Genomic DNA, 23,611 nt, shown 5'->3' with positions numbered 1-23,611 from the left:
TGCACATCATTCAATGTTTCAATCTTGTCTGTAATTTCCAGTTTTTGTGGAACTATAGTTTTTTCTAAAATCTTCCAGCCTAAATATTTCCATGGTTGCATTTTTTGTACCTTTTCTGGTGCTATTTTTAAAAAAAATCAGACAATTGTGTAGTCAATTCTTTGAGCTTTTCGGATAACTCTCTTTTCCCTGCTATCAAGATATCATCCATATAGTGATAAATAATCAAGTCTGGATTTTGTTGTCTAAACCCTTTTAGAGCTTGGGATACATAGGATTGGCATATGGTTGGAGAATTTTTCATTCCTTGTGGCAGAACTACCCAATGATAACGTTCCATGGGTTCCTGTTTGTTTATGGTGGGGATAGAAAAGGCAAATTTTTCCGCATCTTTCGGGTCTATATATATTGTAAAAACAATCCTTTAAATCAATAATCAAAATGTTCCATCCTTGTGGAATCATAGTAGGCGTGGGTAACCCTAATTGAAGGGCTCCCATATTTTCCATTACTTCATTTATTTTTCTTAAATCATGCAACAGTCTCCATTTCCCAGATTTTTTTGGAATGACAAAAACTGGTGTATTCCAAGGGCTCGTGGTATTCACCAAGTGCCCTGTTCCAATTGCTCCTGTACTAACTGTTTCAAGATGGCGACCTTAGATTCAGTCAGCGGCCATTGATCTACCCAAATCGGTTCCTCTGTTTTCCATTTCAGTTTTAGGCATGGTCGCCCGTCAATGGCCGCGCCACAAAATTGTCTCCTGTACTAAGCACACATCCCATTTGACTTAATGCATCCCTGCCTATCAGGTTCATAGGGATATTGGTTACATAAGGTTTGATATAAGAAACTGAATTTTGACAAATCAATTGAATCATATATTTGCTTTGTCGAGTTTTTGATAATCCTCCCACACCGAACAGTTTCGAATCCATCTCAGAAAGCTCCCAAGTAACAGGCCAGTCCTCCCACGACAGAACCGTTACATCTGCTCCAGTATCCACTAATGCTTGTAATTTTATTTTTTCTGGCCTGTTCTTTGCATTTTGTAACTCTACTGATATACTAGGTTTTGTTTTTTGATCTCCATTGACCACATAATTTGAGCTTCTAATCCCGTAGATCCAAACCCTGCATTGCCACGCTGTTGATTAACCTTACATGGTACATTTGCTTTAAAAGGGACTAGCTGTGCAATTCTGCTTCCTTCCTGTATCGATACTGGTGGAGACGGCGTCCAAATCATAGCATAAATGCGACCTGTGTAGTCCGCATCAATCACCCCGGGAAGCACAAAAATTCCTTGTAATGTTATACTAGACCGTCCCAACAACAGGGCACTAAGCCCATTACCTAATGGTCCTTGTGCGTTTACTGGCACACGGTGTACCTGAGAGTTCCATAGTAGATGGTTTCTATTGTTGAGACATCCACTCCGGCACTTCCAGCTGTTCGGGCTGGCAATTCTGCCAGACATCCTTCTTGGCGCCGTTCTGGGATCCTTTCGGAGCTGTTGGGGTCATCGCACCGCTCCTCGCGCTCTTCTTGTAGTTTCCCGGCGATGGGGTACCTCGAGGTGGCAGAGCTACACCTTCACTTGTGAAACGAGATCTACATTGTTAGCATAATGTCTCCCTTTATGACAACGAGGGCATATATTAGGCCCAACTTCCACTTTGTTTCGCCCCTCTTTACACTGAAATTGCAAATGTCCCGGTTGTCCACATTTATAGCATTTCTTAACATTTTTTGTATCCATTCGCATGGCTACAGCAAAAGCATTGGCCATTAATGTAGTTTTATGCTCCAAAGACCCAACTTTGTTACAGGCCTCTATCATATCTACTAGCGTCACTCTTCCTGGCATCGATTGTAGTATTTTTTTACAGTCTGCATTTGCATTTTCCACGGCCAATTTTATTATCAATGCTTCTTTGGCATCAACATTATCTATTTGCTTTTCAATAGCATCTCGCAGACGATCAATAAAGGACATATAAGGTTCCGTATTACCCTGCCTTATACTTGTAAATGATTGTTGTGGCTTTCTAGCTTCAGGCAAGGTTACCATTGCCTTCAGAGCTAAGGAAGCTGATTCTTGTAATGCTTCCACCGGTAGCCTTGCTTGCCTATTAACATCTGCAAAGTCACCAGTCCCCATCATTTGTGCAGAAGTGATCATATACCGCGGATCTCCTTCTGGGTGGTCCAAATTTCTTAGTGCCGCTAAATCACATAATTCTGCCCATTTCACCTTCCGCACTGTCATTCTATATTTATGAATTCTTTGTTTCAATCTTAAGCTCATGCCATTTCTCTGTACAGAAGAAGGGCCAAAATTACCAGAAAGGCAGCCCAAACAGTCCTTCCAGAGGGAGTTACCTAGTGTAAAAGTCTGCTGTTGTCATCTGCTGGATATAATTAGATCTAGGTCAGAGTTTGTGATTACTTTTCATTTTTCTAGTCATGTTTTCAAAGAACAGATATAAATCTTAGTAGTGCTTATGGCCATGGAGAGGGCTTTGGTTTAGAAGTCCAAAGCAATGAACTTTTTTTTTTTTTTGTGAAACATACAGGTGTGTATGGTTTCTGCATGTTCTTTAAGAATTGTTCTGAATTAGTTGAAATGTCTGTGTATCTTTCAGTAGTTTCCCCTAAGGCTTTGGTGGTACTTTGAAAAGTGAAGATTCAATGGGAAATTCTCAGATTCACACACTGATTAACTCGCTTCAAGTTTCACTCTTTATCCGATTGTAGCATGCAAATTTTCCACATTCCCACACTTTGCCAAGATAAAAAAGACAGAATTTAGTGTGGATAACCTGTTCTTTGTGTTTATCAGAGCATATGAGCATTAATAGTGGCAGTTTGTAGAAAATGCCAGATGTCTACAGACCCTCCCTTTCATTTGCCAGGGCATCAGGTCATTTCAAAGGTGACTGAGGCCATAGACGTGAGGAAAAGTAGGAAATGGGAAGCAATCTGTAAATACACTATGAATGTTTCTGATGCTTTGCCAAGGAAATAAATGAGAACATTTTCTTCTTAGCTTTCCATATCCTGTTGTCACTGGCAATGGTTATGCCCAGACAAAATAGGTTTATAACAGACACATCCAAACACAATGGAAGAAGGGTAAAAGCAAGCAAAAAAGCTGTTTTCCAGATATTTAAGAGGTTATTCTAAAATTATGATGAAAAAAGCCAAATCAAAGCTATTAGACACAGGAGTTAGCATGGCAATTCATCTATCACTCAGCAAAATTATAGATATGTCAGTCTTGGTTCAAATTAGAAGCACTGGAGTGGAAGAGCCTGCCAAGCTACTGAGTCCACAGAACAACTTATATACACCTTTTTGTAAATTGATCAAGCTGCATTTGGCATCAGTAGTCCTAAGTGTATAGTGGAGCAGACGCTGGACATTAAGAAGTGAGTATAAACTAGTCCTGAGTGTCTTTGAGCTGGAGATTAGAAAGTATCTAACCAGCAAAGGAGTGAGCTTCCACAGTACACTTCCAAAAAGGGGTAGTGACAGAAAGAGGGCTACCGACGCCACACTAAGTGTGTTTTGCTGAAAGTGATGCATGTTTAATATATCCATTTAATCAGTTGAGAAGAGAACTTTGACAAAATAAAGGTAAGGTTTTTGCTTTCTTGGAAACAGAACATAACATTAGCACAGTTGGCATGTTTATTTGGTTCCCATCCGTGTGTTATATTTAATTAACAGGCCTGAACATGGCATTCCTGGTGATTATTCCAGAGTCATTTCCAAAGGAGGAACATAATGTCAGCACTAGCTTCTTCATGTTTCTTTGCCAAATGCCTCCATAGTAGAGACAAGTCCTGTTAGGAGTGAACTGATATTAATACACTGGGAAGTGGGCTACAGTGCATCCCATACTTACTTGAAGTCAGCAGCTTGCATTTAAGAAAGAGAAATACTGTAGGTGTATTCACAAAGCCCAAGAGGACCAAGCATCTAGGTTTCCCTTACAGTCAACAGAAAAAGAGACTCCTCTAGAGTATCCTTTAGAGCGGGAGCCTGATGTAGGTGATGTGAATTGTACTCTGAAGAATCTGTCTCTGTGCTTACTACAGAATGAGTGAGTTTTGGAAGTAATGGCAAAGTGTTAGCACCAGTACCAAGTTTTATTTTTCTTCAGACTAATGCAGGCATTAGTACTTTTCTAAAACTCATTTGGGTTTTGGACACGAGAAAGGATCACTATCGATAGTCTAGGGATACTGGCTCTTGAGGCTAAAGTTAGTCTCTCCAAACAGTTTGAATTATTATCAATACCTCACTAATCGTCTCATGACTCCCCATGTGGGAGGTGGAGAAATGAGTCCTTTCCCATGCCTTTCCTATGCCTTCTGCATCCTGTAATAGGGAGACATGCTCCTACCCCTGAAATAAAAGCTAGCTGCAATTCTGTGTTCAACTTGCCCATAATTCTGCCTATGGTACTGCAAGTAATGAATCCATAAGTTCAAGACACAGTGAAGGTGTTGGGTTTTAATTTTTTATTAGTTTTTAAGAAATTTTAAGGAAACTGTTGCATGGGTAATGCACATAAACACGTTAATTTAGAGGAGCACTGAAATTTCTTTGTGGGGAAAGTCTATATTTAAAACCATTCACAGGAAACAGGTTCTTACTCAGGAAGGCTACATAATGTACAAGATTTAGCAAGACTATTATTAGAATCCAGGTCTCCTGATTCCTCTGCTCACTGAATCATACTGTTTCTGAAGTGTTAGGCATTAAAGTACATAGGGATGAATCATAAGGCACATAGGACTGAGGCCAGCAAATGAAATGAAAGCTAAAACCCTTTCTTGCAAACCTTAAGTGAATTGAAGAAGCTACATGGAAGGCTTTCTAGGAGATAAAATCAAGAAAGAAAATTATTTTTCTTCTTGCTAGAAGTGGTAACTACTGGTTTCAGCTGCTGCATTACAGAGATTAGCCAGAAGGGCAGCAGAACAGGCTGCTGGGGAAAGCGCACAGGCTACACACTGGCATCCCCAGCCACTGCACAGTCTTTTGTCTGCTGGACTTGTTGTTGCAAATTGTACACAACATCAGCATTCTTTTCTTTGGTACTTTATAGCCAGTTGTGATTAGACTGGTATAAACAGCATTTGATTTTTTTTTTCTCACATTTCAAACAAAATATCCCCAAATAGTTTTACAATAAGGGAGAGTAGTGAAGGTGGACAGGATTTGTTTCTGTCTTTTGCTGTAGAAATCAGAAAGATGAAGATTAGTAATGTATATGCTTGGTAATTTGTAGGGTTTTGTTCTAAAGCTTCTTTGTTGCATGCCTGTGAAAGAAGTGAATAAATATTAAGGGCAATGCAAAAACTCAGGATGCAAACACGTAGATACCCAAGACTACATTTAATCAAGAACTTTAGTCACTGGTAAATAAAACAGTAATTATGAAATCAAACACTCCCTACTGCATTACTTATGAAATATAAATCTTACACTGAATTTTCTCTCAAAGGCTTGCTACTTCCGTTGTCCCCACTTCTATACGCCTCTTCAGTAGCCCAAAGAAGCTGGCATACTGTTATTTGTACTATGAGACAGCAGAATTAGCTCAGAAATTTATGTGGTAATTGAAATTCTGCTGAGAAGGTGGGTTAGTGTACAGCCCTTACCCTTCTACAAGGTCCTGGTTCCAGCTGTCCTCTCTGACTGCCCAAATGCACTCTGAGATGTGTAACTTAGAAAGCTTTGATGTGGGCTGCTTTTCCATAAACCTTTATGTTAGGATATACTGTTTGTCTTTCTGTCTGAAATCAGTGTGCAAATGTATTGCCCTTAGTATTAACAAAAGCCAAGAATTTTAAATCCTGCCAGGCTCCCAAAATACTTATTTTTCTTAAAAAGCGTATGAAGTGAAACACTACCTAGTTTTAAGTCCTTTTTTTTTTTGCCATCTGCTTTTTTTGCTTCCCAGGTAGAATTTTGGTCAGGTTTTCAAGTTAATCTCTGCAACCCTCCTGAAAGCTGAAAGTGTACTTTTTATAAATGGAACCCATGATCTTTGTACTCTAGAGCAAAATAAGCTTGCTATTTAGCAGTATTCAGTAATCTGTGCTTATTCAGGTGTTTTATATGGATTAGAAGCTGTATTTTAAGGACTCAAATTTGAAAACATTGGCAACTGTCACTTATGATGATGTTACATTAACATTGCAAATTCTAAAACTATAGAAGAGATGAGAACTGGAAAAAATCAAGACCTTATTTCAGATGTATATACCCAACTCACTATTTAATGGTATGATAACTGAAAGCTGGTAATGGCAAAATGTTTTGAATAAGGTTATAGGCATTACAAAAGACTGCAGCATATTTACAGTAAAATAAATGGTTCAAGAATTCTATCAGATGTAAAACAGATTAAGCTTTTGCTTGGAAATAACCTCCTTTATCATAACCCAGCATTCATCTCTATTTCCTTCTTGTACATGTGAAGTATCTTTGTCTGTATTTCCACTATTTCATTCATCACATTTTCTGAAAGTAGATCTTTTTTAATGATATACTCACGAACTGTCCCGGATTTTTAGATTTTTTTTTTTTTTTTTTTTTTTTGTACCAGTCGCCAGTGATGTTTACCTTTGATACATCCTCTTTTGCAACTGGAACTATTACCATGGATACAGAATCGTAAAAAAGACTTAAGCCTCTGTGAAATTCTGGAGTTCATTCATATCTGTTATCAAAAATTCCAATAAAATTTAAATGTTTCCAGTTTTATATGATACAAGAGACAATAAACTATTTCTTTTTATTTTAAATTACAGATGGCATCTGCTCAAGATTCCAGATATGGCCAAAAAGATACATCTGACCAGAACTTTGATTACATGTTCAAACTGCTCATTATCGGCAACAGCAGTGTTGGGAAAACCTCCTTTTTGTTCCGATACGCTGATGATTCCTTTACATCTGCATTTGTAAGCACAGTTGGGATCGATTTTAAAGTAAAACAGTTTTCAAAAATGAAAAAAGAATTAAGCTACAGATTTGGGTAAGCCAAAAATAATAATTCTATGAACTAAGCAAGCTGTAGCAGTTTGATAGATAGCATTTAAGCTACTGCAGGTTTGCATTGAATGTCATAACCTTTATATATATATACACACACACACACATATGGCATAGTAATGAAAAAGCAATTAATTCCTTCCTGCATAATTTTTCTGTCTTGAATAATAGTGTAGACAGTATTTTTAAGGTATTGAAGTACAGCAGAGTATATATTCTGAAATAAATTCCATTAAGAAATAACACAGGTTGACAAATATTGGTATCTGCAGCAAGGTATAAACAACTGTGCAATATATAGTCTATTGAAAGTGATACATGTTATTAAAGAGTATCTTGAAATACCAGTTAGGATCTGCTTTCTTCCCACAAAAAATATAAATTCATGTAGGAACTATGATAGTGGATGCATAACAGAAGGCATAATTTTTTGCTCTGTCAGTTATCTTTGTCATCCTGATCACCTGAAACCTCTTCCTTCTTCTGCTGAGGAAGCAAACATGCAGAAAGAGAAACAGCTGTATTGCCCAAGTGTACAAAAACCCTAATCTCTTGCCTACACCTCAGAGATGGTAGAAAGATGCCAAGTATAGGAAAGTGTGATGCCAGGGAATAGTGTTCTTTTCTGCAAACTTTCCTCAGAAAGAAAGGCTAGCCAAAACTTATTTATGCAGGAGCTGGTGATGCTCACATCTCCTAATTCTTGGGTGATAGGATGATACTCACTTAAAGGAAGGGAGGATAGCAGAACGTTTAATAATGTGGGATCTGGAATTAAAGCTTCAGGTCTTTGCCATCTTCCTTGGGTGCTTAAAGATTTGAGCAATGTTTCCTTTGTGAGATATTTGTAACAGCCTTTTTAACAAAATTTTCTTTTTTTTTGTGCATGAATACAAGTAATTTAAAAATTTATTTAACAATGGGCAGACATTAAAACTTGAGAAAGCTTGGATCAAATACAACCAGGTCATCTAACATGTTTTGAACAGCAGATAAAGTGAATATGTTTTTAATATGGCACAAAGGTGAATTTCCCAGAGTTTCCTAGGTGTCGTGGTTTAATCCCAGCCAGCAACTAAGCACCACGCAGCTGCTCACTCACTCCCCCCCCACCCAGTGGGATGGGGGAGAAATCGGGAAAAAAGTAAAACTTGTGGGTTAAGATAAGATAGTTTAATAGAACAGAAAAGAAGAAACTAATAATGATAACGATAACACTAATAAAATGACAACAGTAATAATAAAAGGATTGGACTGTACAAATGATGCGCAGTGCAATTGCTCACCACCCACCGATCGACACCCAGTTAGTCCCTGAGTGGTGATTCCCCCCGTCCCCCCTCCCCCCAGTTCCTATACTAGATGTGACATCACATGGTATGGAATACCCCTTTGGCCACTTTGGGTCAGCTGCCCTGGCTGTGTCCCCTCCCAACTTCTTGTGCCCCTCCAGCTTTCTCGCTGGCTGGGCATGAGAAGCTGAAAAATCCTTGACTTTAGACTAAACACTACTAGCAGCAACTGAAAACATCAGTGTTATCAACATTCTTCTCATACTGAACTCAAAACATAGCACCGTACCAGCTACTAGGAAGACAGTTAACTCTATCCCAGCTGAAACCAGGACACTAGGCTATATCTCATTCATGTCTTTGTATGTAGGCTGCAGCCCTTGAAATCTCAAATCATTTGTTGTTCTTTGCCTTCTAGGAACTGGAACACAGACTCTTTGCCTCTCAACTTCTCTACATTTTTAAGCTTAGATTTTTACTATTATCATGAGTATAAAGTGCTACATACTATGTAACTGTGTCATGTGTGTGCTTTCACTGCAATAACATGCTAGTTTCATTGTAGTACTTCAATGTTGGAGATCACATGGTAATTCACATTGACATTACCTTATTATTTTTTATAATGGAGCAATAAAATTGTTTTCACATTATAGTTTTCCCATTAAAATTTTAATGCCAGTTCTTAAAAAGCCTTGTCATTGCCAAATGAACTCAAATTGCAACAGCTCACTATTGCTGTTTGCACTTTTTAGATGGAGTATTCTGCACTGGAGCATTGTGTTGCAGTTATGCTTGCTAGAGTAAATCTGTTGACTGTTGCACCCCCCTGGGACCTTAAATAAAATCAGTTAAGTATCTCAGAAAGCTATTCTAGTGCAAAAATCTGAAATAGAGCACTATTACCCCATCTTGTAAGCTATATCAACAGCTGTATTGTTCTTAATATGCAGTATCTGTATAAAACACCTGTCTATATTATACTTTATTACTTTGATTATTCAAATGTCTTTCTAAAATGAATAGCACCCCTGCAATATCCATTTCTATTTCAAACTACATTTACAAAAGACCATTTATATTACATAAAATATATAACTGAATGAATCAGAGGGAGTGTGATTTGATGTTAATTCTGAGTAGAAACATGCATGAGCTTATAACACTTCCTTCAAAATCACTGGCAAAATATTTGGTGACATCATGTGATAAATGATATTCAGCATATATGAAATAAAACATTCTGAAAAATCTCACAGGTTTGAATAGTCAGAAGAAACTGGAAATGAAGTGCAACTTTAAAATGTGTTCTGAATGATGAGATCAGAACTGAATTACTTTTCCATGTACTGCAGTGAAGAAATACATGGAATGCCACTGTTCTACTGTCCTTGCCTGGCAGAAAGATGCATAAATGTGTAAATAATAATGCTGTTAAAGTCACTAAAATGCCCTAGCTAGAGACATGGTTGATCCAACATGTTTCCAGTTACAATTTTTTGTACATGTTTTTTTGGGGTAGACATTTAAACTTCATGTTTAATAGCCATTTCAGCATGATACTTTGTGTTCAACTTGAAGCATGTTGGAGCTTGGAGCACTGATTTCCTCAGAATAAGATTCTCATATGCTTACCAGTGAAGTGTGTCAGTGTTTGAAAATCAGCATGGGCACTCAAGGAAGCAGAGTCATTATTTTTTTAATAAAATCCACTGTATGATTATTACAGATGAACTAGCAAGGGTTAACAGGTTGAAGTAGGTGCTGTCTTACATACTGGGATGCCCTGCAGGTCTTTTGTTTGTTTGAGGTTTTTTCTTGCTTTGAGGTGCCTTATTCTTAGATTCAAAGGACCTGAATTGAATTGTCTTCTTTTTATTGTTCAAGTCAGGGAGGATGTGGCGCTCTCTAGTACTTATCGTTATTGCTTTTTCATATGGTCAGAAAGAGCCTGCTGGGAGCACTGTAAGGTTTGGGTTTTTTTCCCTTCTGAGCCAAACACCTTCTTTCCACAATATTTCTTACTGGAACTGAGAAAGGTTCAGAGTTCAAGTGCTATATTCATTAGTGATAGCACATTACCTTGTCATAGGACCACCAGCTGGCCCCAAAATTTTGTTTCACACAAGTTATAAATGTGACAACCCTGGTATGGACATTACAAAGACAGCATATTAGCAGGTTTTTTACCTTTTAAAAGAGAGAAATCCATAAAAAAGGCATTTTACCCAAAAAGGTATTAATTTCTCAACAGAAACTATAAGAAGTTTTGGAAAGGAATTTTGTCTGTATGCAGGACATAGGTGCATAGGATAAAAGTCCATGAGAGGGCTTTAGGGTGTTTTACAGTGTCAAATAATAAACAGCAATACATTTTTCCTCCATTTGGTTTGCGCTAGAATATTAAAGAGATGGGACTGGAAGGCTATTAGATTATTTTGGTTTCAAACTATGTCAAATTTGATTTCAAATTATGTCAAATAAAAAAATACATGGCTTGTCAATACCAATGCTGACAAAAATATACTCTAAAGAAAATGACTAAAAGCTCAGAGGTGCAAATCAGAAAATAAAATTAAGTTTAACCTTATAAATCTATCACTGCATTCACTGTATAAAGCACTACATTCAGTATACCCTGCAGCTGTGATGCCATAAAGGTTTGCATTACTTTTGTAAACACTGTCGATTATTTAATAGAAATAACAGAATGCAAGAGCTTATAGAGAAAATATGGGCAAACTTAGACAGTAGAATTTATTAGCTAACATTTGTCAAATCATTAGAATAGGAAAAAAGGGGGGGGAAGTGCAGATACTGATTTCTAGAAAATAGAAGATTTACAAAGACAGGTTAACATATTTGTTTAACTGACAGCGTATCCATGCCACATCTTTAACTCCTGTTTAAAATTTACTTGATCAGAACTCTCAGTGATTTCTAACTGATTTCAGTACAAATTTTGTTTGAGGAATCAAGCATCAAATTTTCCCTCTCTGATCTGTTTATTATACAAAATGTTCTAACTATAAATGTTCTATACAGCAATATTTGCATAGTTTCTATCTGATTACAGCACTTTGATGCAAATATCAAATAAGAACACTGCACTGCCTTTTGCTGTTTAGATGGCTTTTCCCTGGGACTAGCCATAGACTTCATGGACTAGATACAATGATCACACACAAATAAAAGATATCCTCCTAGAGAAGATGGTGTGAGAGCTGCTTGTGTCAGCATATCCTTCCTAGAATTGTGTGTGACAATTTCATTTGATACCCCAAAATGTTGCTGTCTTCACATCAACTGTTTTCTATAAATTGTCATAGGGCTTAGGGACCAAGTGAGGACTAGGTTTTATAAGCTGAATGAGGAAATCCAATTTCATCATTCATAATTAAAAATAGTAGTAGTTTGTTTAAAAAAAAATCAATAAACATTAGGCACCTGTTTTTTTGCTCTACAAGCTCCCTAACAGTGCTTTAGCAGTAAAAAGGGGTTCAGTTAAAATGAGAATAATTTTTGTGTGTGTGTCAGAGGGCTCTGTGGGAGTACCAGTATGAATGAAAATTGCCTTGATATTGGAGTCTTTAAGGGAATCGTACAGTAACTTCCAAGTGTGGAGGCAGTGCAATATTCCAGAAATATCCTGTAACAGTGACTATAGCACGAATGCAAGAATCACTAAATATACTGGTTTAGAAGAAAGATAGTGAAAGCTGAAGCAAAAAAACGGGAGTTAGAATAGCATGTGGAGATAGAGGACAGTGAATGTAGCAAATGTTTCATCACAGGAATTTCAGGATCTGATTTTGCCACATCTGACTCATCTGAGTATTTTTAATTGGTATGATAGTCCCATCAAAGTTTATTTCAGGATTCCTTTCTCAGGTGCTGGTGACAGTGTGTAGCTGCTGCTTAGAATACACAGCCTTTTTAGATGAGAATAGTAAATCTAATATTGAAAATTAAATTTTCTCATCTTAGCATGAAAATCAAATGTGTATCTGGTAATATATCAGGCAGCAAGTGATTTGAAGACAGCAATATAGAAGGCTCAAAACTGCAGGGATTTGGGATTTCTCTGGATCCATCTGTACTAGTAAATTAAACATACCAAGGTTGTCCTTGGGCACTGAGTCCAGCTGGCATGGAATAGCTTTTGTCCATACGTTTAAACTCTTTTAGTCTCTGAAAGAGGATGGCCACATCTAGACTTTGTATTGGTAGTGGTCTCTGGCCTGTGCTAACTCCTGAACCTTGCCCAGGAACTGTTTGGCAGAGTGCTAGCAAGCCTGGGTCAAAACCATGCCAGAAAACATGCTGACAGTTTCACGATGTAGACAAATTCCACAGCCTAGAAATGCTCCCTGGCATAACTTGATTTGCTGTTATAGGCATAGCCAGAAAGGGCAGCAGCTCCAGCCAGCCTTGGGTTAGGCTGACCTGTCTGTGGTGATAAGCAATGCAATGTGTTCACAAATGCTGTTCTGTCAGAAGGTTCCAAAGAAACCATTCCTAGGCAAAGATGATTAACGAGGAATGGGTTGTGATGGCCAGAACACAACTTTTCTGGACCTCCCCTGTTAGCTGAAACAAGGTGAAATGCTGGGCAGCTTTTGTCATGGTTTAAGCTGCCCTCCAACAGGTGAATGTTATCCAAGCTGTGGTTGGATAGTATTAGCCTAAAAAATTCCCCTCCCTCTCCTTTGTTTATTTCTCTCCTTTCTACACAATACACCTGGGGTTTTCAACAACAGATGCTAAAGATCTGCACAGCCAAGGGAAAGCCCATTATAGTACAGACAGAACTATTGTGTTCAGATCTGTCATGGAACTGCCAGGAGTTCTTCATCCTTATATGTCTTGAGAACCTTAGTTACTTCCAGAATTTGTATTTTTTCCTTAATTCAGGGATTCTTAGTGCTCTCTTACTTTGCCCTGTTTATTCTGTATTCTTTTCTTGTACCTGTTCTTTGTTTATATTAAGTTGCAACCATGGATCCAAGTCAGCTCAGGTTTCTATTTTTTAGGTAAATAGCCAAGAAAAAAAATGGTCGATTAGTTCACTTTTAGCCAGTCAAGTGGGAATGAACAGGTGGGAAGGGGAGATGGCTAATGTAGATATTTGTCGGGAAAAGAAAACTGCTTACCTAAAAAGCAGACAAGACAGCTTGCCTTTTCTCTAAACTTTAGTAGATGCTAGTAGTTTATATAATCTATATAATCTATATATATAATCTATATATATGTAATAGTTTATATAGTTTAAACTATAGTTTATATAGTTTATATAGTTTAAAGTTAAAGGCATCAGAGCAGAAGCAAATATAAGCAGAGACTGAAAAGATAATGTGTGCTGCTATTTGAAGTTTGACTGCAATTGCTCATACGATGAGGCATGATGTGAGAGAAAGCACCAAAGAGTCTGAGAATGGGACCAAGAGTTTATGAGAGAGGGCACCATAAATGATGATTAAAAATTCAGAAACAGTTACAGATACTAAATGTGATGCCTTGTATTATTTCCTTGCAAATCACACTGCAAAAGCGGTAACAGATGTGACACTACAGTCCTTTACTTGAAAAGACAAAACTGAACTCTAAAACTTTGTGCAAGAAATGCTACCTTGGGACCTATTCTGGGTGTAAAATATAGATCCATCCCTTATAAACAATACATTTCTTGTAAAACTACTTGATGTATTTCTTGTATAGAGCCAGGGCCCAGTCTTCAGTGCCAAAGATCTTGGCAATGTAAAAGGCATACTCAGTTCAGATGGACTTCAGTGCAAAGAGCACATGCTGTTTGCTTTGTGAGACTGGCCACATTGGCCAGTGATAGCACTTTTTTAAAAGTGATATGCTTTTATTTTAAAAGTACCACTGGCTATTCAAATATCTATGTGACATTACAATCCTATTGCTATAAAAAGCACATGTCTTGAGGGTTTCAAACATTTGCTCTAAACCCATTTCAAAAAAAGGATGGTCCTATCACTTTAGCACCCTGGCTTTCACTGCTGAAACTGCTATTTTTCTGTGATTTTAAGATTTCCTTAATGTTTTTGTTATCACAAAGCAGTTTCTACTGATGGATTGAAAGACACATTTCTTATCTTTACATCTGAGAAAGCTGATAGGATGTGTAAAGCATCAAGGCATATAAAGCCCCTTGGTTGCTTAAATGCTGCAAGAAGATGCAATGTTAGTATTACTGCTTAGCTTAGCTATAAACAATGTGGTTATTTCATGTTTCTTTTCAGTTCCTTCCCCTCCTGCTGCTTCTATTTCTAGTCTGTGAATCTCTACTTAGGTAAATGCATACTGGGACTTCTGATTGTCTTTCAGTTGGACCATCTGTTTTTCTGTTTTCCAGTTAAAGTGTGCTGCTAAGGAATTATATGTTTCTGGGAATGGTAACCATGTACAGAGCCCTGCAGCCCCAGGCCTGTGATTTAAATCCAGGTCAGAACTGATCAATAGCTGTTTCTGTCTGATGGATGTTTGATGTAGATGTGAAATGAGTTCAGCAGTCTTAGACTGGTTTCCAATTAATGTGTCCACTTTGCTTCTCCTAAAATTATCTGAAATTCTGATGTTGCGAACACTTCTGCACGTTCTTAACATTTGTTATCCTACTGATTCTTTTAGATTTAAAATTGTTTTTTAGCTATATGCTTAATGTTATCTATGTCAAAATTCCTGAGCCACAAGTGTTAGGAGAATACTTGGAGAAGTATCATGTGTACTTGCTCTATATTCCTTCCTAGGTGTCATGGTTTAACCCCAGCTGGCAACTAAGCACCACACAGCCACTCACTCACCTCCCCCCTGGTGGGATGGGGGAGAGAATCAGAAGGGTAAAAGTGAGAAAACTCGTGGATTTAGATAAAGACAGTTTAATAGGTAAAGCAAAAGCCGTGCATGCAAGCAAAGCAAAACAAGGAATTCATTCACTACTTCCCATCAGCAGGCAGGTGTTCAGCCATCTCCAGGAAAGCAGGGCTCCATCATGCATAAACATTACTTGGGAAGACAAATGCCATAATTCCAAACATCCCCCCCCTTCCTTCTTCTTCCTCCAGCTTTTATTGCTGAGCATGACATCATATGGTCTGGAATATCCCTTTGGTCAGTTGGGGTCAGCTGTCCAGCTGTGTCCTCTCCCAACTTCTTGTGCACCCCCAGCCCACTCGCTGGTGGGGTGGTGTGAAAAGCAGAAAAGGCCTTGACTCTGTGTAAGCACTGCTCAGCAGTATAATGAAACATCCCTGTATTATCAACACTGTTTTCAGCACCAATCCAAAACATAGCCCCATACTAGCTACTATGAAGAAAATTAACTCTATCCCAGCCAAAACCAGCACACTAGGCAACTGCTTTTGGCCACTGTCAGGATACTGGGCTAGAGAACCCTGTGGCCTGATTCCGTGTGCTTGCTCTTATGCTCATATGCACCAAAGTGGTTGCAAACTCCTGGCCTCAGATATTTTGGAGAGGAAACTGGAGGTAAATGTCAGTCCTGCAACTGCAACTAGCATTAAATTCCACTATTTTTCCCAATATTCCAATGGTTTTGGGAAAGCCTTCTGTAATATTAGGTCAAAGACTTACTCTTTTACAAAGTTCTGTGCTTTACAAAACCCTCCATTGACTACTTTAACAAATTTGCTGTATAGCTTTGCTTGCAGCATAGAAATCAGGTCCTTGTGACCAGCTTAGTGCTATATATATCATAGCTGGACTTTAAATATTCTCAGACAAAGACTCCTGTTGTCAGTAAAATGATACATCTGTATTCAAAGGCAAAGATTAATTGGAAAGAGAAGGTGGCATTTAACATAATAAAAATTCTAAATAAGGCTCATCTCACTGTTTAAGTGGAAATTTCCATGGGGATTCTTTAAGACAAACTGAGCTAGTTTAAGACACTTTCTAGAACACTTTACTATAGTGTGTCTTAGACAGATTTCTTCATAGGACTCCCGGGAAATGCATCCTGCCATTGTTTAGGCCAACAAATCATCATCCTGCCAGACCTAAAGTAATTGCAGCTTCCCCTAACCTGTGACCAGGCAGTCTGATATAACGTTTTTTCAGCTGCCTTTGCCTTCCACATGATGATCTGCAAGTTGCCAGCTTTTCCCAGGTAGGGAATCATATACCAGTGTAAGAACTGTCATGAACCAGCACTTACATATATGCAAGCATCATATAGATATTAAATAGGCTCCTTAAAAACTGGTGATGAGAAAAGGAAAGGGAAGATAGAAAAGTATTTCATGAATACATGTATACCTGAATAGCAAGATCTTTGATTTTGCTTGAAGTGAGGATTCAGGATGGGAAGGAAAAAGGGGAGGGAACGATTTTGCTGTGATAGGGGACTGAAGCAAGAACAATAACCTTGGGCTAATGTTGAAAAACAAATAAGCTCTTTTAATTGTTCAGGCTCAATAAAATCCAGAGAAATCTGTTAGTATACTTTAAACTGTGAGATGTAAGTTATACCTACTAAGCTATCATTTTAAGAAGCAAGAATAAGTCTATTTCTAAAATGAAATTAATGTTGACAGCATTCCTTAAAGTGAAATCAACTGTGCTGCCAGGTCCTGTGAACCATTTTAATGGCACATTTAAGACATCTGTACAGCTGCAGTGAATCTACAAAGAAAAAGCAAGCCAATACAGGCTCTTCACTGCATTTTAATAAGATTTGTGTTGTAGATTAGAGCAGTGTTGCACTCCTGCTGTGCAATTGTTGCTTTCAAATCGGAGGACCAGAGCCTTGGATGGGAGCCATAATGTAAATACCATGAAAAGGGGAGTGTAGAAACAGTATTTAAAGCTTGCTTTTGCCTTCTGCTGCTCAGTGCAAGCTGTTTCCCTGTGCTGTGTTAGAACAGCTTGAAGTCATTCTGAAATTATGCTGGGTTGAGAGGGGCACAAGTGACTGAGGGAGGATGGGGGTCACACAAAAGCAACTAATTTTTATTTAACGCTACCCAATTTGCATTATATCTGGATGTAAGCTTAAGTGCATATCTCTAGAAGCCAGAGCCATATGGGGCTCTGTGTCATGTCAGGATAATGTTTGTAGTCCACATCATGGACAATGCACACAGCTTTTACACGTGAAATGATAACATCAAGCAAAACAGCATCCCTGGAGGATTTAGCTCTATATTTACATTGTTATTTCTTGCACTGGTCAGCTAGGAAAAATCAGTTAGGATATTGGTTGAAGGCTAATCTCCTCCAGTATTTTCTGAATAAATATATTGTGTTGTTATGTAATCATATAGGTATTTTCTGGTTTAACCCAGATTGTTTTATTATTCACTACTGTCCTGGGTTCAGCTGGGATAGAGTTAATTTTTACAGGAACCTGGGAGGTGGGGGGGCATAGCCGGGGCAGCTGACCTGAACTAGCCAAGGAGCTATTCCATACCATGTGACATCATGCTCAGTATATAAATGGGGAGCGGGCTGGGGGGAGTTTTTGGGTCTCTTGGTGTGGGAATTGGAGGAGTGTCGGGTCCCGGGTGGTGAGCAGTTGCACTGTGCATCACTCTTTTTGTATACTCTTTCATTAGTACCGTTGTTGTAACTTTTTTTTGGTGTTGTCCCAGTAAACTGCCCTTATCTCAACCCTCGAAGTTCCAGGTTTTTTTTCTTTTCTCTCCTCCGTCTCCCCCCTATCCCACCGGAGGGGGGCGGGAGGAGTGAGCGAGCGGCTGCGTGGTCCTTGTTACCGGCTGGGCTGAAACCACGACAGCCCTTTTTGGCGCCCAACGTGGGGCACGAAGGGCATTGGTCGGTGAGTGGTGAGCAATTGCATTGTGCATCATTTGTTTTGTATATTCCAATTATTATTATTATTATTGTCATTTTACTATTGTTGTTATTATCATTATTAGTTTTCTTTTCTGTCCTATTAAACTGCTCTTATCTCAACCCACGAGTTTTACTTCTTTTCCCGATTCTCCCCATCCCACTGGGTGGGGGGGGAGTGAGTGAGCGGCTGCGTGGTGCTTAGTTGCTGGCTGGGGTTAAACCACGACATGAGGTAATGAAAATGAATTTACTCTTTGCATTTCATCCATGGTTTTGTGGTTGTTCCTGTGTCGGCTAACGTGGCCTAATTACAGCCCAACTCCAGATAAACTCTGCTGGGTGGCAAAGGTAATTTGTTTTTTCCCTTATGTACAGAAGCTCTTAGGAAATAGGAACATTCTGCAGAGCAGGAGAATTCACTTCCTACAGTGGTTTCTGTCTGATTATGCAGAAGGGAGCCTGGTGTTAATGAATTTGCCCAAATATAACTTTCAACAGACCAAAAATGAGTGTCTGTCTGTTGTGAGAACTTGAGTTTTCAGTAGTAGCACTCATCTTTTACTATGGCTGTTTCTTTGGAAGCATATAGTTAAATCCACAGGTACAGTCCAGTGACACAAGATATCTTGTTTAGTGTGTTTATAAACATGTCCTATGTAAAATAAATTTTAAATGCGGAAAGTTTCTTTATCTTAGCAATTTAAAACAGTGGGTAGGGCCACCCACATAAAATGTCCATTAGTAATATCTCCATTGAGTTGGTCTCATTAAATATAACTCCAAAACTAAGTAATATAGGATTATTTTTTTTTCTGACTGCCTTGTGGATTTGTCAGTGGTTTATGAACAAGGGTTTTGGAATGTGGTTGACTGTTTCAATAGTTTTTTATCACATATAACTTTTAATAATAGAACAAATCCTCCTCTATGGCAAACCACTTCCAAGTCTGAAAGAATTGATGCTGAATTACTGTGATCTATCTTCTGGGTACCCAAATTAATATCTCCAGGGTTTCCAGAGTTTTAAGGCATTTTGGAGATTAATAGGCTCTGTTTTCTGTTCTGGAAAGGATTTGGAGTCTGGGCTTTGGATAAGCTAGGGAGGAAAGAAATATTTTAACATCTGTTCATGTCCTTGAAGGGTTCTTAAATTAACTGATTGACAGTCCTTCATTCAGAACGAATCACCTTTGAATCTAACTTAGCAATTACCCCTATCATTTGCATCTCTTGTACACAAATATAGCCAGCCTCCCTAAAATGAAGTAAGGATTTAGGAAAGATTTTAGATTCATTGCAGAAAAGGAAACAGGTGAGTTTGACAATGTTATATTAAGTTCAAGCTCTAACAGTTTTATCAGGTGCTGTGAATGAGTCAGCATCTACATTGTAGGAAAGTCAAGCTCTGACTATTATACCAGACGATATTTTCTTCTCTCCTACTTAATGAAATTGAATGATGTTTTCTGACCTATCCTGATGAATTTGTCAGTCTGATTTCTAAGATCTGATAAACTTGTGGACAGAACTTCCAAACCTGGTGATGTTTGCTCTTGAGGTAGTTCAAAACAAGAAAGCCTTCAGAAAAGCATACAATAGCACTTCTCATTTTATCTATTCTGGAATTGTAAGTAATTGTTACGCTTAGGGACAGATTGTCAGTTGATATAACATCAGTGTAGTTCCACTGAAGTGAAAGAGCTAAGTTAACGAGCTTGGCAAGGTAGAGATCCAGGTTTTATATTTGAAAATGGGGGAGGGAGAGGTAACATAGAAGTGGGAATCAGAAACTTAAGGTCTTAGCTAAGATTTAGGTATCTGCTCTAAGCTAGTAGTTTACTATGGCTCTATAACTGGTAATCAGAAATAGCTATCGTCAGAAAGTGATTTATTCTGTGCTAAAATAACCTCTCTAAAAAGAAAATTTCCCCCTAAAAATGTCCTTTTTGGAAATGTATCTTCTATTAAACTGAGAAAGAAATAGGCCTCAAATATAGTAAAATAAATGCTTATATTTTTAGATGGCTGAATCCCACCCCTAGTAGATGGAAAACAAAGGGATACCTTTGACAACAAGAACAGCCAGTGGATGAGAGATTACTCTTGGTTTTGTCATGGCTTTTCATAATTTTTTGCAAAAATCTGTATGTTGTAAATTAATGACCACCAGAGCACTTTGGGCAGGTTATGAGTAGCACAAATGATATTAAGGAGGCAGATGCCAACTGATGAATCGGTGTTATGCACACAGAAGCTTCCTTTAGCTGGATGTCATTGCTAAGATGACACCAGTGGTTAATAACATTAAGGAAATTTTTATTAGAACCAGGTGCCTATGTTCTCATTCTGAATTTCACTGTCTGGTGAAGAAAAGGATTTTGCAGAAGGAAATTTAAGATGGGTACTAATAATTATTAACCAGGAAAGTTTAGAGAGCAAAGACATGATTATGCCAGCTTTGTTAAATTTTTGAGAGGGAGTGGGAAAGAGTGGTCATCAAGGCAGAAATTTTAAGCAAAACAATAAAGCTTTCTCATCCCACTGTGTATGGATAGATGCCTGCGTCCATTTTATGGGAAAAAGTTATCTTTGTGATTTGGTCCTGATGTCTCTATGGAGACCAAATGATTGTCTGAATTTTCTTGTAATTGGGTCTATCTGAAAAACCTTTGTGGCAGGATCCAGAATATTCTAGAAAGTCTCTATTTTTGGTCTAGAAAATGTTGCTGATGCTATATTTTTACAAAAGGCAGAGACTGAGAATAGAGCTCATACAATTTGTTTTGGATTGAGGTGATATTTTCCAGTCCTTTGAACATAGCTCATAATACTGTTGCAGGCTGATAGATTTAAGATCCTCTGTACACTGCTAATTGTTTTCAGAGGTGGTGTTTGTGATGGATGCTTCCCATGGAGAAAGAGGCTGTGCTTCCTTAAATTTGCTACTTTATCAAGCATTTCTGGGCATGATTTTTCACAAGCAAAACCTACTTTTGCTACAGTCAGTGGCATAGTGCCTCATAAAGAAATTGCTGAGGAGGTTGTATGGTTTCTTAAGCCTTTTTTAAATGGTCATTTTTAAAACAGCTTCTAAGAGTTGTCTTCTTTCCCCAAAATCTTTTACAAACAGGTATGTTTTTGTGTTTGGAAAAAGATTACATAGATTTCTTTCCAATGGGTCATGAGCCAGGTAGCCAAAGGACTTCTGGAGCAATAACCGAGATCAAGAAAGAACTTCAAAAAGGGCCTGGCAAGAATTTCCTTGTTTTTTCCTCTGATCTGTGGGAGTGAGCAGGAATCTGCTTCATAACTATAGTTTAGGAAAAAGATATGTAATTAATTCTCACAGTGGTGAGTTCTGCTCACCAATCCATTTTCTGATTTGTTTATATTTGTCAGAGAACACTTTGTAATGCCTGCTGCCATTCTTTTTACTGTTAATCATCTGGACTGTAATTCAATTGTCCCTTATATTCTTCTGCATTAGAAATCTTAAATAGTATTTTTTTTCCTAAAAGCCAGGCATTTCCCTTGAATGCAAGCCAAGATTTTGCAGCATGTGTCTTAAGTAAATGAGCTGCATGTGATACTAATCATTTAAGGTTTTTCTTTTTCAGTCTGTAATAGGTCTTGGCACAAATCTGCACTTTCTGTGTCTTTTCAAAATTATTTATGGGGCTCTTCAAAAGGGAGAGTTATAACTAACTTTTGTGATTTGGCCTCCATGCTAGTAAGCTGCTCACTTGCACAAAAATAACATGCTTGCCTCTACCATCCATGAGTATGTGTTAAAGAGAAACCATGTTCTTTGTCTCTGTAGTCCTTCCTGCTGTCAGGAGCTTTCAGAATAGAAATAACTTGCAAGTGAAAAATCCTAATTTTCAGTCTTAAATCTCAGTTCTGCAGCACTTATGTGAGTGATTCCTGATCACATGAATTTGACTATTGCAAATAAAGAAATTACTTGGGCAAATAAAGACTGAAAGACCAGGTCCATATTACCTACCCCTTAGAGGTCTGCATCTGCAATCATTCAGCTTCAAATTTTACCATCAACTTCTCTCATTTGAGTCATGGCTAAATGTATTTCTATCTAGTAACAATTAATTCCTGGTGGCAGCTGCCTGTTCTCAAATCACATTCTGTACCCATTCTGCAACACATGTAGTTAATTATGACAGAAGACCTGGAAATGTTATTACAGTCCAACCACTTAGAGACCCTCATTAATTACATACAGGGCTACCTGTGATCAGTTTTATTGTTTACTTAGTATGATCTGCACAGTATTGAGTCTGCACAGAGAAAAATCATAAGGAAGAATTAACATTGAGAAAGCATCTACTTCCTACTCTGTGAAGGAGAAGAATGCCTAAGGATCTTCAGAAATAGGAGAAAAATTCATATTGAGATCTTATATTTCTGGGGTGTCTAACTTGTAAGTCCTGTCTACTGATGGAATATCTGAAATATTGATGTTAGATGAACATATATGTTCCTTTCTTCTTGTTACTTGTCCTAAAAAATTACTATGTTTTGTGAGGTATGTTAATGTTCTTTAGGTTCCCTACTGAGTTTTTGAGAATGGAAGGAGGAGGAATAACATTAGCTGAGGGGTGCACTTACAGACTAGAGAAACCTACTGCTTTTCATAGCAGACTGTCACATCTTCAGGACATGTTAGTCTTCTTGTTTGTACGCATATCACCTGTTCATGTAGAGTAGGGCTAGGGTGGGACCTTCTTTTTGCAGAAAAAGAGGTAGAGAAAATCAGAATGGCAGCTAGGTAGGGTGGAATAAGAGAGAGCAAACCATATTTAGGAGCAGAAGTATGCTGTAGCATTTTTTCTCTCTCAAAATATGTTCAAATATTAATTTAAAGCATCTCCTCTCTCACTACTATTTTTTTCTATGAGTGCCTCATGCTACATTGGATAAGGAGAGGTTTTTTTCAGCACTTAGCAGATGTGAAACATGGAATCAGCAGAATTTTCCACTCTTATGACAAATATCACTGAACCTCTTAGAATATCCTTGTAGTTGCTGGGAACGGGCCTTTGGCAATAAGGTAAATAGTGGTATCTTCCCCACGATGTTGACAAAGCAACTGAGGCACAGAAGGTTCTCACAACTTGCCATGATTACAGAGCAAATCTGTTGTTCCTTAGCTTTCCTCTTGCTCTTTGACATTGTTTCCTTCCATTGCTATTAATTTCTCAGAACATCTGTGAAGTAGTCAGCATATGGCCTTCCTGTGTGATTGCTAACGAGCTTATTAAAATCTACAGCACAAAATTACAGTTGCATGTGATTTTGCCTTACTTTACATGGGGCTTTTAATTATCTGCAGGCATTTTATGAAATACTGTGGCTTAAAAACTTTTGCAGTGAGAAAAACTCC

At 38.0% G+C, this 23,611-nt stretch overlaps 1 protein-coding gene across 1 annotated transcript in view; it reads left to right on the top strand.

Annotated features, from left to right (window-relative positions):
• LOC121232881 (ras-related protein Rab-3C-like) overlaps window positions 1–23,611 on the top strand; it is a 208,784-nt gene that overhangs the window by 12,902 nt on the left and 172,271 nt on the right. The window contains 2 exon segments of the mRNA XM_041121391.1: window positions 6,835–7,012; window positions 7,015–7,061. Of these exon segments, the coding sequence (XP_040977325.1) occupies window positions 6,835–7,012; window positions 7,015–7,061 (225 nt within the window).

Source organism: Aquila chrysaetos, assembly GCF_900496995.4.
Source record: "Aquila chrysaetos chrysaetos chromosome W unlocalized genomic scaffold, bAquChr1.4 W_unloc_1, whole genome shotgun sequence".
Taxonomy (NCBI): domain Eukaryota; kingdom Metazoa; phylum Chordata; class Aves; order Accipitriformes; family Accipitridae; genus Aquila; species Aquila chrysaetos.
This window is presented reverse-complemented; position numbering and strand designations above follow the sequence as displayed.